Source organism: Mustela nigripes, chromosome 10, assembly GCF_022355385.1.
Source record: "Mustela nigripes isolate SB6536 chromosome 10, MUSNIG.SB6536, whole genome shotgun sequence".
In the NCBI taxonomy this organism is placed as follows: domain Eukaryota; kingdom Metazoa; phylum Chordata; class Mammalia; order Carnivora; family Mustelidae; genus Mustela; species Mustela nigripes.
Genome location: NC_081566.1, coordinates 40,948,437 through 40,965,140, shown reverse-complemented (window position 1 = coordinate 40,965,140; position 16,704 = coordinate 40,948,437). Strand labels below are relative to the sequence as shown.

The following is a 16,704-nucleotide window of genomic DNA, read 5'->3' as shown; positions in this document are numbered from 1 at the left end:
CCTACCACTCTGCCCCCTTGCGCGCTCTCGCTCTCTCGCTCTCTCTCTCTCACACACTGACAAATAAATAAATAAATAAAATCTTTCTTAAAAAATTAAAAATAGAATTCCCATATGTTCCAACAATTCCATTTCTAAGCGTATATCCAAATTAATTAAAAGCAGGGGCTTCAAAAGGTATTTGTACACTCACGTTCATAGGGGTGTTATTTACGAAAGCCAAGAGGCTAAGGCAACCCACATGTCCATCAGTGGATGAACAGATCAACAAAACGTGGTCTACACATACAAGAGAATGTTGTAGGAAGGGGATTCTGCCGCATACTCTGACGGATGAATTTTAAGAACATGATGCCAAGTGAAATCAGCCAGTCACAGAAAGATGAGTGCTGTACCATTCTGTTTATGGGAGTTTTCCAGAGCAGTCAAGTTCATGGAGACCGAAAGTTGAATGGTTGCCAGGGGATTAAATGAAAGTGTGTGATGCAGGCACGCGGTAAGTGACCCATGAAGGTGAGCTCCCCTTCTTTTCCATTAATTCCAAAGGAGGAGAGAAACCCTGCAGCCCAGGCAAGTCTACATGGGTAAGCTGGAGCCCGAGCCAGCTATCCTGTGTCGTGCACTGTGCCTGCTCGTGCACTGGTCTAACCACCTGCACAGAGGGGAGGCGAGGAGGCCGAGTGGTCCTGGCCCTCTGGGGTGACACATGGGTTGCTGAAACAGTTAAGACGTCCTCTTCCCCAATCCTGGCCCTCCCGAGCCCTGCATCTGCCCTTGTGGGTTTAATGAGAAAGCCAGACACTTGGTAAGAGACTGTACAAATACCTTCCAGGGCGCCACTAACTCACTCAGCAGAAAGAGACCCGGAGCTGCCAATGCTTTAGGGAAGATAAGTGAGTGGAAAGAAGGTGGTTTTTCTAACGTCAGGCAGACGGAAGGATTTTGCTTGGTTGAGTGTGAGCTCCGCCCCCGCAGCAGAGCCGAAAAAGCCAGGATCCGGCCTCCTCAGTCCCTCTCTTCACAATATTTGATTAGGAATTTGGGGGCGGGACCCTAGCCTGGCACAGACCCGCACACTCTCAGTAGACACTCTGTCTCTCTCTCTCTCACACGTTCTCCAACCCAAGGAGGCCAGACAGAGGGACGTGGTCACTCTCTGAAAGGTTCAACTGGCGGTAAGTTTAGTCATTTTACTTCAGTTTTTGTCCCTTGTAGTTCCATAATGGGAGGAAAGGGAAGGGCCGGGGCTTAGGGAGAAAGGCTCAGAGGGAGGAGCGGATTGGATTCTTCTTCCTCCCATCCGGACCATGACCCCAGGATGCTGGAGAGGCACAAAGGGGAGTAGAAGGAATGTGCTACCTCTGTCCTATGGTTCCTTTCTGGTTGTTGGGGAAAGGGGCTCCCCTTCTCAGGCATGAAAAAGGGGAGGACCAGGTATCTCGAGAAGCCAGCTCTGTCCCACTGGGACTCATAATCCCACCATCTGGCCTGTGGGCAGATGATGGTACCTGGGTGCTCTTACAAGGGAAGGATGTGGGGGGTGAGAGTGAGTGTGTGTGTGTGTGTGTGTGTGTGTGTGTGTGTGTGTTGCTGGGATAAAGGAAAAGAATAAAGAGAAATGCTGAGACTCAACCATGTTCAGGGAGCATGAAGGAGGGTCTAATCCAGCACAGGGGATGACTTCCGGTCTGACCTCTTCAACCCTGATAGGAGGGAAGGATCGTTCTCCAGAGTGGAGAAGGGAGAGGACAGCATTAGCTCCTGAGGCAGCTCCCCACAGCTCAGGGAGCACCAATCCTGGAAACTTTCCACCTCACGAAACTCTGAGCACAGAAAGGTCTCTGCCATTAGGGTGGGCAGGGGGGCTTCAGAGCAGATGACTGTGGGCCAACACTGCTGATGGAGCAGAAGAGAGAAGCAAGCCTCCCATGCAGCCCTCTCGGCCATCATGGCTCCTGAGGAGAGGCCAAAGTGGGCAGGAGGCACGGCCCCTGGAAAGCTGGGTCTTGAAGAGGAAGGTGGCTCTCGTCTGCCAAGATGCCAGGTCTGGAAGGAGAAATGGAGACAGAGGCTCACTGTGCCAGCCTCCAGTCAGCCACCTTGGTCCTGCAGCAGTCCAGGGCTGTGCATGGAAAAATGCACTGTTGGCAGTGGGCCGCTCCATCCGTCTTCTCTCCTGGCCGGAGCCAGGGCCCAGCCAGCATGCCCAGGCAGTGGGCAGTTGGGTTGGCTTCTCAGAAACACTGTGGGCTCTTTGTCTGAGGCCTGAGGCTGCTTGAGGACGAGCCAGGTGCCTCTCCCCTGCAGCCCAGAGGCTAATGGAATGAAGGAGGCCGACGGGACTTACTTTCAGGAAACAGAGAGGTCTGCGGCCTAGGAGGCAGGGTGGCAGAGGTGACTAGTTTGAGTGTCACAGTCAGGGTTGATGTTGACTTTCAGATTCCTTTCTTTCCTCTGTCTCCAGTGGTCAACCCCAGGAGGCCCAACAGCAAGGTGAGGGATATATGTGACCCTTCCATGACCAGGAAAGGCTCTAAGGTTCCTCTGTCCAAGGGTGACACTCACACCTCTGGAAGGTTCCCATTGCTCCCAAGGGCTATCCAGTACCTTGGCTATAGGTATTCAGAGTAGGTTGACCAGTAGGGTTCCTCATCTTCCATACCTTCGGCTTTCCTCCCAAATGTGGGCACCAAACCCACATTTCTCTCCATGCCTGCCCTGTTCTTATCTCACTAGCACAGCAGCTCGAGGTGACAGATTGCCAGGTGCTGGGGGGCAAGAGGGCTGGTCATGGAGGCTGGTGATCCATATGTCATCATAGGTAGCCCAGGATGAGAGAGGGGATGCCAGGCTCCCATTCCAAAGCACGTTCTCTTGGGTATACTCAAGTGTTGTCAATTCCTATTCCATTTTTCAGTGTTCTTCATTCATTTCTTTGGTTCTGTGTGGCTCTAGCATAATGTCCATGGGGGAGCAGGAGGGAGGCTAACAATTTACTAGATACCACGGAAGCCAAGTGCACTGACTCAGGCTCCTCAAACTCAGTACTCACCCTAGAAGACAATGCCACACCTGGTACCAATGTCCCCATTCCAGTGGGGGGTACTGTCGCTGTTACATGAAGACCATGGGCCCTCCAAGTGGCACGTATAGCCGCAGACTGCCCACCAGAGAGTGCTCTCCCCCAGCAGATGGCTACCCACACTGACTCTCTGGAAGGTAGCCCAAGACTTGCGGTGACTCCCGGCGGACCACACCCCTCCCCAAAGCCTAGAAACCAGAAACCCCCAGCCTGCCCAAGAGACCAAAAGATCTTCCAGGAGTAGTTCAGATCTTCCCATCTGAGATCTCAAGATGCTTCTGGAGGTTTCCCAGAGATAGGGAAAGGACTAGAGGGCTTTTTCTTTGGACTCTTGGAAAATCTTAAGATTCCCAGGGAGTCCAAACTGAATGGGAATTCAAGTCTGAAGAGCACGCACCACCACCACTGCCCCCCGCTGAAGATGAGTGCTGGGGCTTCCCAACTCCCCCAACAGAACCTTCATGTTGCTAGAGGCTCCTAAGGACCTGCCCCTTGAAAAAAAAATGCAGTGCACCCCGTTCAAGCTCCTTCTCATCTCGAAGGCTCTGCTTCTGTGACTCTGTGAGCAGGGCAAGATGTACCCAGCTCCCCCAGGGAGCCACAGGCCACCTGGACCATGTGTTCAGAGCTGGCACTGGGAGGGCGAGGCGTGCGGGAAGTGAGGGCAGGACTCCCCGTCCCAGGAGCCTGCTGCAGAAGTTAGATGGGATTGCTCACAGCCCAAGGCTCTCCTCCCTGCTGCCCTGCCTCCCCGCTGTCTCACTCATGCTTGCCTGCTCTGCTCTCTCCCCCTTCTTGCAGAGAGACAAAATGCAGTGGGCCTCCCTCCTGCTGCTGGCCGGGCTCTGTTCCCTCTCCCAGGCCCAGTACGACGAAGACCCCCACTGGTGGTTCCACTACCTCCGCAGCCAGCAATCCACCTACTACGACCCCTATGAGCCCTACCCGTACGAGCCCTATGAGCCCTACCCCTACGGGGTGGAGGAAGGCCCAGCCTATGCCTACGGCTCTCCGCCCCCTCCAGAGCCCCGTGACTGCCCCCAGGAGTGCGACTGCCCCCCCAACTTCCCCACGGCCATGTACTGTGACAACCGCAACCTCAAGTATCTGCCCTTCGTCCCTTCCCGCATGAAGTACGTCTACTTCCAGAACAACCAGATCTCGTCCATGCAGGAGGGCGTCTTCGACAACGCCACTGGGCTGCTCTGGATTGCCCTCCATGGCAACCAGATCACCAGTGATAAGGTGGGCAGGAGGGTCTTCTCCAAGCTGAGGCACCTGGAGAGGCTCTACCTGGACCACAACAACCTCACCCGGATGCCCGGCCCCCTGCCTCGATCGCTGCGCGAGCTCCACCTCGACCACAACCAGATCTCGAGGGTCCCCAACAATGCTCTGGAGGGTCTGGAGAACCTCACGGCCTTGTATCTCCAGCACAACGAGATCCAGGAAGTGGGCAGCGCGATGAGGGGCCTCCGGTCCCTGATCTTGCTGGACCTGAGTTACAATCACCTACGGAAGGTGCCTGACGGGCTGCCCATAGCCCTCGAGCAGCTCTACCTGGAGCACAACAACGTCTACTCCGTCCCCGACAGCTACTTCCGGGGGTCCCCCAAGCTGCTGTATGTGCGGCTGTCCCACAACAGTCTCACCAACAACGGCCTGGCCTCCAACACCTTCAACTCCAGCAGCCTCCTTGAGCTTGACCTCTCCTACAACCAGCTGCAGAAGATCCCCCCGGTCAACACCAACCTGGAGAATCTCTACCTCCAAGGCAATAGAATCAATGGTGAGACCCTCACAGAGGGGAGTGGGGAGTGTCTATCTGTTTCATTGGAAAAAACCCCATTGTGAGTGCTAGCAACAATGCGAAAGACACAGAAGTAGGGGAGCCAGAGAACACAAAGGAAGCCACCAGCAATCCATGCCCCACCCCTGTCCAAGAGGTCCAACATGGCACACCCCTAGACCAAATAGCAATGCTGGGAAAATTCTGGGAGTTGGGTGGGGGGGGGTTGGCTTGGAAGAAGATTTCCCAGAAGAGGTAAGCTTTGTTTTAAGTTTTGAGAGCTAAGTGAGCGCGGGCTGGAGGCAAGGGACAAGGCCATTCTGGGAAATGGGAATGTCACAGGGGAACTGATCATTTAATGGGTCACCTGCAGGGAACAGCCAGGAACTCCGTGTGTCTGAGAGGAGGGGCTTGGGTGTTGAGTAGCAAGGAGAGATGAAAACAGTTCCTAGAGAGGGGGATTTAAACTGAACTTCCAGGTCCATCTTGGGAGGAAGGTGGGCTGTTAAGAAACTGTGGCTTTCCTTTTCATTCACTGACCCGGAAGAGGAGGAGCTCTGTTTCCACACGCTCTATCCCTGCCTCTACAGCCAGCCGTGTGTTTGGCTATTTATTTGTTTTTTAAACAGAGCAGCTGCTGGATAAGAATGTGCAGCCTCTCTGAGCCGAATGAGGCACTTGTTCTGGTCCATTCTCCCTGGAGTACAAGGCGCCCCTGGTAGGGGGCAGAGGTCCCCCTAGGGTGCCAGGGGTTCTATCACCACAAAGCCCTGGGGCAGTTGGCAAAGACACAGGCCTCCTGTCTTCCAGAATGCTTGAAGGAATCAAAAGTGCTGCCTCTGCCTCTTAGGACTGAAATACTCATTTTGGGTAGAATGATCTAGTTGCTTTTCAGCTCTGTGTCAGGATCTTGTGTTCAGAATGTGCTTACATTACCCCAGGGTCTCTGATGTTGGAGTCCCAGCTGGAATGTACTGAGCCTTCCTCGGCCAGCCAAGTCCCCCTTTCCCTGGGAAAGGACTCACTACGGACCCCTGGGCAAAGGGCTTTGAAGCGGAGCCTGCTGTGAGCAAAGGGCGCTGTCAAAACACTGATGGGGACTGAGCCTTCATCCCCTCCCGCCCCCTCTCTCTCTCCTGGTGCTCAGGGAACAGATCAATCATTCAGCAAGACAGAAACAGGCTGAACAGCCCATTCAGCTGTCCCAGAGGTTGACAGCGGGGCGGGCGAGGTACGGAGGTGTCTGGTCCTCTGTTGGAAGTGCGAGACACCTTCATGGGCACCCAGACAGTTTTATATGTAAAGTCTCTCTTTTTTGGTGGGGAGGGGCAGGTCTTATTTCCAAGTGGGCCAGTGCTTTGGGATGTCTCTGAGATGTCGCATGCTGGAAAGGGCTTGACATTTACTCGTGGCTGTCCATCATCCCACCCAGCAGTCACCTGTCACCCTACTCCGAATCCGGGAGGACTGTCACATCAGAAAGGTCACATTATGTGCTGTGTTTGACCCCAAAATGTGCCAACAAAGAGCAGCTGTCATGGGAGAGAACCCATTAGTTATTGCCCGATGATACATAGTCAGAGAAAGGCGGGGCGGGCAGGGCTCAGTCGGGGCACCCTGTCAGCGCCTGCCTCCACAAAGAGCTCATCTGCCACTCAGATGCAGGGTGGGGGGGGGGGCTTCACAAAGCTCTGTGGAACATAAAACCACTTCAGTTAAGTGTCCCAAGGTCTTGCAAGAAAGTTCTCCATGAAGTCAAACAACCTAAAAACGTTCAGTGTCTCCCCCAAATCCCTTCTTGTGTCATTGAAGCCAGATCCTCTGATCTAGTTATCATTTAGTCTCTCTGCCAGTCTGATTTTGAGGCAAAATAACACCACTTTCTGCACTTAATTTGTCTTAAATTAGCAAATCAAAACACAGAAGGTGCTTGGTCCAGGGCCTGGTACATAACTGAGGAGCCAGATACAATAACCAGGACTAGCTTCTCCTCTCCTTGCTGCTTGGGAGTTGACAGGCATAGTCCTGTTTTTTTGACTTCTTGCATTGTGAAGATGGGGACACCGAGAAGGAGCGGCCATCTCTCCAGGCCACCCAGGCTATGTAGGGAAAACCCTGAAGGCTGGCCTTCAATATCCAAGGACCTGGCACCAGGCTTCTCTGTCTGAGACAGTGAGGACTCTCTCTCTGATTCAGACCACCAGCAGGAAGGACAGTGCCCCAAGCTAGCCCCCTCTCCTGGGATGTCCTCCCACAGCCAGTGGGGGTGGCGGAGGGGGGGGGACTTAAGCAGTCCTCTGGGGGAGGAGCTAAACGGAGGGCAGGAACTAAAGGGTTTGCAGGGGAATCAAGCCAGTCCCCTGCCTCCCCCTTGCCTCTTCCATTAGCATCTCCCTCAGATTTTCCAGCTTGGCAATAGCAAGGGAACAGAGCTCGGAATGTTATTCAGTAGCTGTGGGATCCAAGGGAGCAGGGTGGGTACCCCAGGAGGAATTTGGAAAGACTTATGTCAGTATTTAATCTGGGCTGGAAAATGTCCTCCAGAGTCTCCAAGCAGAAGCCCTGTCCTCTTCATGAGCGTGGGGAAGGCAAACAGGGGCACAGTGCGCCGCTGTGTGGATGGAATTGATACACGGGGTGTGTCTAGCAGCCCCTAAGTACCTTCCATATTTGTATATATGCACAAGGATCCAGAATTTAGCAGACGGCCTGAGGGCCCAAGGCGGGGGTAGGGAATCCATCTAGAGCAGCCCGGAGTAGGAAATGAGCTATAAGCCGACCCAGCTGACTTCTGCTCAGCCCTCCCCGCTCTACGCTCCTCGGTGGCTACCACAGGCGCAGCCTCTGGCTTAAGCTATGCGCCCAACCTCCCCACTCAGAGGCAATTTAATCTCCTTCCTGAGATCAGAAAGTATCCAAAAGATCTCCATCTTCCCCACACCCCTCCCATCACTACCCATTCCCCTCCTTGTCGCCCCCGCCACCCCGCCGCCTCCTCACGGCCCCACCACTGAATGCTGCCCACAGACAGGCATTTCCCATCTCCTCCCCTCTTCCCAGTCCAGTGTCACATTATTCTTTGGGGCTGGATTTTCTGTCTTACGTTTGCAATGCAAACACATGGGCTGCAGTCTCCCCCCATCTCTTCTTGGTCAAGTCTTCTTTATTATTTTTTTTTTTAAGATTTATTTATTTGACAGACAGATCACAAGTAGGCAGAGAGGCAGGCAGAGAGAGAGGAGAAAGCAGGCTCCCCACTAAGCAGAGAGTCTGACGCAGGACTTGATCCCAGGACCCTGGGTTCATAACCTGAGCTGAAGGCATGAGACTTTAATCCACTGAGCCACCCAGGTGCCCCCTCTTGGCCAGTTCTTTAGAGAGACTGAAAACAATTGTTAGTGCTCCTTGAAAAGCACTTTCCTTGCTAACAAGCTATTTAAGCTCCCCACACTGTCTTCTTCGCAACCTTCCCTTTCACGCCCATGGCCCATGACCGCACCCCCCAGGAGGCCATCCCCCTCCCGCTCCTCCCATGCCTCCTGGCCACCCTGGCAAGATGCAGAGGAATGCCTCTGGTAGAAGCAAAGGCAAGCTCTGGGGCTGCCCCATGTTAGAAACTGCACTTGAGATGTAGCTCACCCACTCAGACACTAGGCTTCACCAGGAGCCCCTCTGGCAGGAGCGGGCTTCCAGAAGCCCTCAGTCATGGCGTGGAAGCTAGCTTTTCCTGGTGATGTGTGCCGTTCCTGCTGGTGCTGTAGCTGAGCTCTTGGTGCTTTCCCTTCAAGTTCCTAACCCAGGAGACTTGAGACAGATTTGGCCAATATGCCCAAGAGGCCAACTAGAGGGAAAAGGGAAGGGTTTATGTTAAGCCCAAACAGAACTATTACATCTATTAAGATTGTGTGGGTTTGGTGGGGGGGTATCTTTTAAAAAGGGGATTTCTTTTGAGATTAAAAAAAAAAAAGAGGGTAAGCCATATCATATTAAACAAAGGAGGCAAGGGAATTGTTTACTTGACTTTTGAGGTCCAGGACAGCTTCATTTGTCTATGAATTTCCACCTCCTTGAACCTCAGGGCCTTGCTCATTCCTTTGGCAGTACTGGCAATGGAGACATGCGTCCCCTCAAATCTCCTGCACGCAAAGACACTTATCTCCCTGCTCAGGCTTTCTCTCTTTAATTTCCTGCCCCTTCTATCTGCGAAGTGTCAGGAAATATTCCGGATTTAGGTCCATCCATTTCCCCAGTCTTCCTTCCCAGAGCCATTCAGCAAAGTCCTTCGAAGCTGCTAAGGCTGGTCTTCGACTACCTTCTGCTTCCCCCTGCGGCCGCGCACATGGAGAGACCCCACTCCCGCCCTGGTGCTGCCCCTAGCGGTGCCAGTCGGTATGACTCCGATCCCGAGGCCGCTGCCCCAGCCAGCCAAGTCTCACTCCTGCCCTCAGAAGAGCTCAAGCCGCTTCGCAGTGGCTGAGCCGCCTCCCTGTGGATCCGGGGCCCTGATCCGCGCTTCTCCCACCCACCCCGCTCCTCCTGTCCCCACAGAGTTCTCCATCAGCAGCTTCTGCACCGTGGTGGACGTCATGAACTTCTCCAAGCTGCAGGTGCTTCGCCTGGACGGGAACGAGATCAAGCGCAGCGCGATGCCGGTGGACGCGCCCCTCTGCCTGCGCCTTGCCAGCCTCATCGAGATCTGAGGGGCCCTTGCACTGGGCACGGGGCCAGGGGGCCCCCCACGCCCCACTGCATTTGGCTTGATGGTTTGGTTTGGCTTTTGCTGGAAGGTCTGGGACAGACCAAGTGACAGAACTCCATGGGCTCCCTCTGTAGTCTTCTTCCCTGTAGCAGGGGTCAGGCAGGGTCAGGGGACAGGCAGCCTTTTCCTGAGGGACATGGCTGCAGCTCTCTTTCCAGGACAGACACGGTAGCAGAGGAAGTCATCCCTGGAAGTCCCAACCCCAGACAGTTCTTCCCAACAATCTGGCGTCATGAACTGTGCAAGTCGCTTGGGCAACCGCACGGAGCATGCTTTCCGCTCCATCCCTGGCCAGGCCGGGGGGGCGGAGGTGCGATTCCTCTGGGCTGCTTCTCAGTGCTCCTCGGAATACCTCTTGCCCAGCTGCCTCCTCTTTCACCCTCCTCATCCACTCAGCCTTGCCCCCCACACACCCCTTCTGTGCCTTAGGCAGAAGCACGAGAGCCCAAAGCGCGTGGCCCTCAGCCCTGTGGCCTTGCAGAGAAGTCACACTAGTGTCTGGAGGGAGGGAAATCAGGAGTCACCTCTACACCTCCCAAAGCTAACTCCTTGAAAGCCACCAGCCCGGAGGGCACCGGCTTGATCACAATATTCAGGGACTGGTATGGGAGGAGACACCCAGCTTGAGGCTTTGATACACGGAGAGGCTATATTTTAGCAGCTGGGAAAGGAAAGGCCAGACCTTACTTACATCAGCATCCCTAACAGGGCCAAACATCCCTATTCGGCTGAATTGAGGAAGCAGCCCCCCGAGGTCCACCTTGCCCCACACCCTCTGCTTGTTCCCAGCCGCTCCTTACTCGGGTCCCTATCCTCCAAGGCACATGGTTCCGGAAGCATGAGAAAGGTAGTGTGTCCTCTTCTCTTATCCAGGCTGAAAGGTCTACATCCTGATGGGAGAAAAACACTCCAGCCAGCCCTGCACGTGCCCGGCTAGCCCAAAGGAGGGCGCTGTGGTCCAGTTGTGTTCATTGATTTGTCGTGAGGCCACAGTTCATAGTGAGAGCTCTGGCTGGAGATGATTGTTGGGTCTGGGAAGCCTGGGCCAGGCAGCCAGATCTAGCCCGTGCGGAGTACGACACCCTCTGCTTTCACATCTCTGAGCTACACCCTCATTACTGAAGATGCCTTTTGCTTTATAGCTTGGTTGGAAAGCAATTTCCTCTTCCCATGTCTGAAAGGTAATGTTGCCGGGGGTGTAAGCATCCTGCTTCTTCCGGCACCACTGGGATGGAGCCAACTGGGCAGTCAGGGACAGGGACTCCCTGAGGACAGCTAGCCATAGCTGGACCCTTGCCCAGATGCCATCAGATTCCTGATACTGTGTATGCTTCGAAGCAGCTTCCCTGAGAAGTGCAGGGGAGGATCCCTGGACTATGTTCTTGGCTCCAGACTCAAAAATCCACAAAAGCCAAACCAGCTCATTTCAACAAAGGAGCTCTGATGTGGGGGGCAAGGCTGTCCCCGCCCCAGGCTCTTCAGAAAGCGTCTGCATGTGAACGCCATCATGCCTCTATAAAGGATCCTTATTACAGGAAAAGCATGAGTGGTGGCTAACCTGACCAATAAAGTTATTTTATGATTGCATCTGCAAGAGCGGAGTCATTTAAGGCACACACAGAAGGGTTATTTTAAGGGAACCTAGTGGGTCACATAGGTCTCGGACGGAAGAGCCCCTTTTCTCAACTTTTCTGCTTGCGCAGTGGTAGCTAGGGGGTTAAAAAAAAAAAGTCACCTGTCTAAACCTTTAAAGTAGCAAACTTTGTGTTCCTAAAGTTCTTCCTGTAGTCTAACTTCCATCCCGCTAGCTGCACATTTCCTTCCATTTGGTCCCCCAGGAGGTAAGGAACAACTGGGCTTTTGTGTTTTGTTTTGTTTTTTCATTCATTGTTAACATTTTTCTGCCTGGGCTGTCCTCCCTGCTCCCTCCTCGAGCCACGAATTCTGGGGCTGGCGGGTCCTGAGTATTGTTGTCTTACCTGCTCCTGCCCTCTACTGGTCACTGTGCAGAACTGAGGGTTGTCCAAGGCGATGCCGCCTAGTTAGGCTTGGAAGAGGAAAAGCCCCAAAGTGCCAGGTGCTTAGCAGATATTACAGAAGTTAGGGGGGCACACTAGCCTGGTGCTAGAGACAGTCTGCCATTTTCGAAAAGGGAGATCACCACAACTGATTCTTATTGAGCTGAATATATTCCTTACCGGATATGTACTAATACATTCTGTGAAATTCCGTACTGAGACGGCTTCTCATGCTACAACCCCATCTTCAGCCAGAGTGAACAACCTTGGTCCTTCGGAGCAAGAGTTAGGCAGGAACGGGAGGGGGTACAAAGATGGGAAGGAAATCACAACTGCAGGTGCTGTTCAGGGAAGGAAGCATCGAGGCCAGGATCTGACCTCTGGCCTGTCAGTTTCGTCATCCTGTGTCCCCTGTGCTGGGCCTGACATATCCACCTCACTGGTGTAAGCAGGTCTACTGCGAACACAGAGGGACCTCGGTGGACCAAGGCCATCTAACTTAACTGCTGGTGTACCGAAATCCATTCTGCTAGCATTCACAGTCCCTTCACGAATTTTCCGACCGAAGTGGACTCTCCACCAGTGCACGAGTATCCTCGGGCAGACACAAAAACCACGGCACAAAAGAATTGTGGGGAGACCATGTGGTTACAAACTGAGAGAGGGCTGTGAAGGACATGAGCTACAGGTCTGCGTGCGGATGATCAGGGAGGCTGACCTAGACTGGCAGTCCAGGGGCAGATAGCAGATAAGGAGGGAGAGCACCGTTATCTAGATGGAGAGGTGGGAGGGGCGGTGCAGGAGAGGTAACGACAGGTATAAACTCCTTAAACGGGGGAAGTTTCTGAGTCACTGAATGATGGCGAAGATGGCTGGAGCAGAGGTGGAAGGAGAGGGTTTCAAGCGGCAGGGATATGTGGGCAGGGGTAAAACCACCCACTGCCTCTGTTTCTCTTATTTCCGATCCGAGTACCTAGAATTAGTACCCAAACCCGGTAAAGGTGTGCCTTACAATCTCGCAGTTCTGACGTCCAGCCACTAGTGGGCAGCATCTCACTTTGTACCATCAGAGCCTTTTCTGAAACTTTTTAAGGCTTCAATCCACTCCACTTTCCCCCAACTGCTCGGATCAGCTGGTCTTCGGCCCCACTGGACACCGACAAAAAATCCAGGCACCAGAAGGCACTGTGTAACCAAAGAATCTTGACCTTTGTGTGCTGTGGACCCTTCGGCAGGCTAGTGAAACTGCGGAGCTCTTCTCAAAATGTTTTTAAAGGCATAGAATACATAAGATTTTGAAGGAACCCAGTTGCATTGAATACAGTTATCAAAATAGAAAATATACAGGTTTTTTTATATGGTATATATGCTTGTTTATTAATGCAACAAATGGCAAGATCTAGCAATGGGTCTAATTCATTTGGAAGTACTGATGAACATAAATGACATTTTGAACTATTTCCAATAATTGTAATATGACATAAAAATACCTGTGATTTCAGCTGGTGATAAAACCTCAGGGACCAGGGCGCCTGGGTGGCTCAGTGGGTTAAAACCTCTGCCTTCGGCTCAGGTCATAATCCTAGGGTCTGGGGAGCCTGCTTCCCTTCCTCTCTCTGCTTGCCTTTCTGCCTATTTGTGATCTGTGTCTATCAAATAAATAAATAAATAATCTTTAAAAAAAAAAAAAAGCCCTCAGGGACCACTAATATCACAGTGGTTTGTTACCTTTGTAATGGGCAGGAATGTTACATTTCAGTTAGCTGTGTGAAAAATCAAAATATAGTATTTTCTCACCCAAATTCCCAGACCCCCTCTAAGTTAAGCCCTGGTAAGAGAGGCAAAAGATGAATCATAGAAGAAAAGAAAGAAAAGAATGTACATATGGTCTTTTCTCTCCATGAGCATAGCTCAATCACTCAAGAAATGTTTATCGTGTGCAAAACCCCAAGCCAGCAAAGGTCAATAGTTAGTGCATTTAGTATACAAAGTCTCCTGGTCCTTGCTGTGGAATTTGGTGAAGCTGGTAGTAACTAGATGTATTTTGCTTAGCCATTTAAAAGACGATTAATTTGAGAACATTTGAAGTACTTTTTTTTTTTAAGATTTTATTTATTTATTTGAGACTTTAAGTGCCAAATGAAGTATATGAACAAAATATCTCTTTGTTTTGTTTTAAGAGGAAGAAATGGTTAGGGTTGAGTGGCCAGGAAAGCTGTAGGAGAAGCCCCAGGCACCCTCTCCCCCTGGGGCGGGAAAAGTGGGTGGGGGGTGGGACGGAAGATCTCCTTTCTTCAGTAGTCAGCCATCCATTCCACAAGCAGTCTCCCAGCAGTCCGGAGGAGGGTCTACTCTTGAAAGCTGTCATCAGGGGAGTCAGCATCCTGGGGAGACCTCAGACTCTCCCAGAAAGTTCTCTGCCTCAAACAGACGAATGGAAGCTGGCAGACACGGTTCCCACCACTGACTGAGTCCTTGGGGTGCCCCAGGCCACCATGTTGTGTCCAATGAGAGCAAACAATGATCAATCCCAAGGCAGCGTGAGTTTCCAGGGAGCGATCCTTCCCGGAAACTAGACAACGCGCTGAGGACAGAGCCCACAGGTGTTTGAGAAGGACTGCCACGAAAGACTGGCTGCCACCTGGGACCTGGAAAGGCTGAAATGGACAAAAGGACCAAGTGCCTGCTGCCTGGTCGTGCTGCGCTCCAGCACGAACTGCAACGCTGAAGTGAAATGAGCAGCTCCACCTGGGTGGCTGGGTGGCCAGCTATGATTAGAGGAGAAAGAACAGAATTACACTTGACCCAGTTTTAGAGATCATAACAGGAAATGGGTCAGAGTCCCAAGAGGAGGTAAGAAGACCTATCTACCTAAGCAAAAGCATCCGAAAGCAGGTGGGGTTAGTGTTGAACCCTCTTGCCACCCAGCAGCAGTAAACATTGTACTCCAGTAGTGCCCCACGTCTCCACCCCTTGTCATATGGAGCCGTGGCCCTTGGCGACATAAGACAGTGAAGATAGGCCGGGACGGTAACAGATGTGTGCCCAGCTTAGTGGGCAGCTCCGGAAGCTGATCTGAGTCAGATACTAGGGCCAGAAAGGGCAGTTAGTATAGGAAAGGGTGGGGAAAGCTATTCCACGGAAGGAGCCACAAAACCCGAGTCCCAAAATAGAACTAGATATGGTTCTATGTGGTCAGTGTGGCAGGGACACAAGGAGCTTGAAGACTAGGAATAAAGGTGACCCAGGAAGACGGGGAGGGGTCTATGGCAAATGGGCAAGCCCTGGTGACGAGCCCAGGGCAAGTGTCCGGTGGGGTCTCCCGGCCTGTCCTCACACGTGGAGGCTCACAGCCCTTCAGCACCTTGGAAATATGAAAAGTATTTCTCATTGGGCATTTCTCATTAGCCTCAATGATCATGTTTTCTTTTATGTATGTATGTATGTATGTATGTATTTGAGAGCACAGTGAGTGAGAACATGAATGCAGGGAGGGGGGCAGAGGGAGAGGGAAAAGCAGGCTCCCTGCTGAGCAGGGAGCAGGACCCTGAGATCATGACTTGAGCCAAAGGCAGATGATTAACCAGTGGAGCCACCCAGGTGCCCCAGCATGAAACAATTTTTTTTAAATGTGTTCATTCTTTTGGATTTCGGGAGTCCAGAAGGCCAGGATCAAGGTGCCACGAGGGCCAGGCTTCCTCTGACGGCTTTGGGGAAAGAATCCTTCTTTCATGCTTCCGGCTTCTGGCTCCCCTTTTCCTCGGCTTAGGGCAGCACCACTCCGACCTCTGCTTACCTCCATCCTCACGTGTCCTTCTCTGTATCTGTCTCTGACTCTTAGTCATTGGATTTAATTCATAATGATCTCATCCTGATCCCTATTTGTTTCCAAATAAGACCATTTTCTAAGATTCTAGACACACATGAATAATCTGGGGGTACTTTATTCAATCCATTATTTCATCTAAAGGGGACTCCCCAAAGGCAGACTAGAAGAGCTTCCTACAGGATGTCAGACAGATGTTTCCAGGGGCTTGGGGATGGACGACCAGGCAAACACTAAGACCCAGGCAGCACAGACCAGGTGCTGGGGATGAAATCCTGATGACCGCAAAAGCAGTCCAAGGTAGGCATCACATACGCACCAAACCAAAGAACAGAGCAAAAGAAAGGGGACATATTTCTGGGTTGGTATAAATAGAAAACAAAGCAATCTAAAATGTCTCCAGGGTTGCCAAATATTCCCTGGGGGCCAAAAGCACCACGCTGTTAAGAACCACTGGTGTGCACGCCCAGGAGGGAACGGCCGACTGTGAAGTCTGAGCCCATTACCTCTACCAGATACCGTCAGCCTGCTCTCCAAAGCGCGCGTACAAAAATGTACATTCTCACCCATGGTCCATGACAGCACCCACTTCCCCACATCCCCCAAGGCCAAATACTGCTTCAGACCTGAGTTATTTGGACAGTCTGCTGGGGGAAACTTGGTACTGATTTTTATTTTAATTAGGATAGCCCAGCTTTTATTTTCAAAGATGATAGCAATTACACGGACCTATTCTTCCTCGGAAGTTAGGATGAGACTTTTGGGGGGCAATCCCAAAATCTGCTGAAGCTGGAACCTTCCTGCCAAGCGTGAGGAACAGAACGGGTCCTTCACCCTGTTACAGACCAGCCTTCCCCAACCAAGAAGGTTGGGGGCAGTCCCCGAAGGGGCACAGCCATCTGTGCTGGGGGGAAAGGTGAGCACTTTGCATCTTTTCTAGTCTATCTGGGGCAAATGTAGAAATCAGAAGGCGTACCCTAGCACCCTTCTTCCTCCAGTGAAGGGGGAAGGGAAGTGGCCTGTCTTGGCCAGCACAGAAGGGATGGGGACAAGAGCACCCCAGTGTCCCACCCCAGGTCCCCCCTGGAGCAGCTGCTGCCATTACAGTAGTTGTGATGGAATTTGTAACTAGCGGTGGCGGAAGGGTACAGGTGAGGAAGTGTCAGGAACAGGAACCTCCATGACTGCAGGTGAAGGGCAGCATCAGCCCAGGTGAGGAGACCCCGGTGA

The 16,704-nt window shown here is 52.4% G+C and overlaps 1 protein-coding gene across 1 annotated transcript; it reads left to right on the top strand.

The window, feature by feature from the left end:
* Positions 1-1,025: 1,025 nt before the first annotated feature.
* Positions 1,026-11,217, top strand: FMOD (fibromodulin). Its single transcript, XM_059413145.1, has 3 exons — positions 1,026-1,175; positions 3,884-4,871; positions 9,420-11,217. The coding sequence occupies exons 2-3, from the start codon at positions 3,893-3,895 to the stop codon at positions 9,569-9,571; spliced, it is 1,131 nt and encodes a 376-aa protein (XP_059269128.1). The 5' UTR covers positions 1,026-1,175; positions 3,884-3,892; the 3' UTR covers positions 9,572-11,217.
* Positions 11,218-16,704: the final 5,487 nt, after the last annotated feature.

Excerpts from the sequence above, each read along its gene's own strand:
- FMOD (XM_059413145.1), top strand. The coding sequence starts at position 3,893 with ATGCAGTGGGCCTCCCTCCTGCTGCTGGCCGGGCTCTGTTCCCTCTCC. Across the intron at positions 4,872-9,419 it reads CCAAGGCAATAGAATCAATG|AGTTCTCCATCAGCAGCTTC; the intron begins GTGAGACCCTCA and ends CTGTCCCCACAG.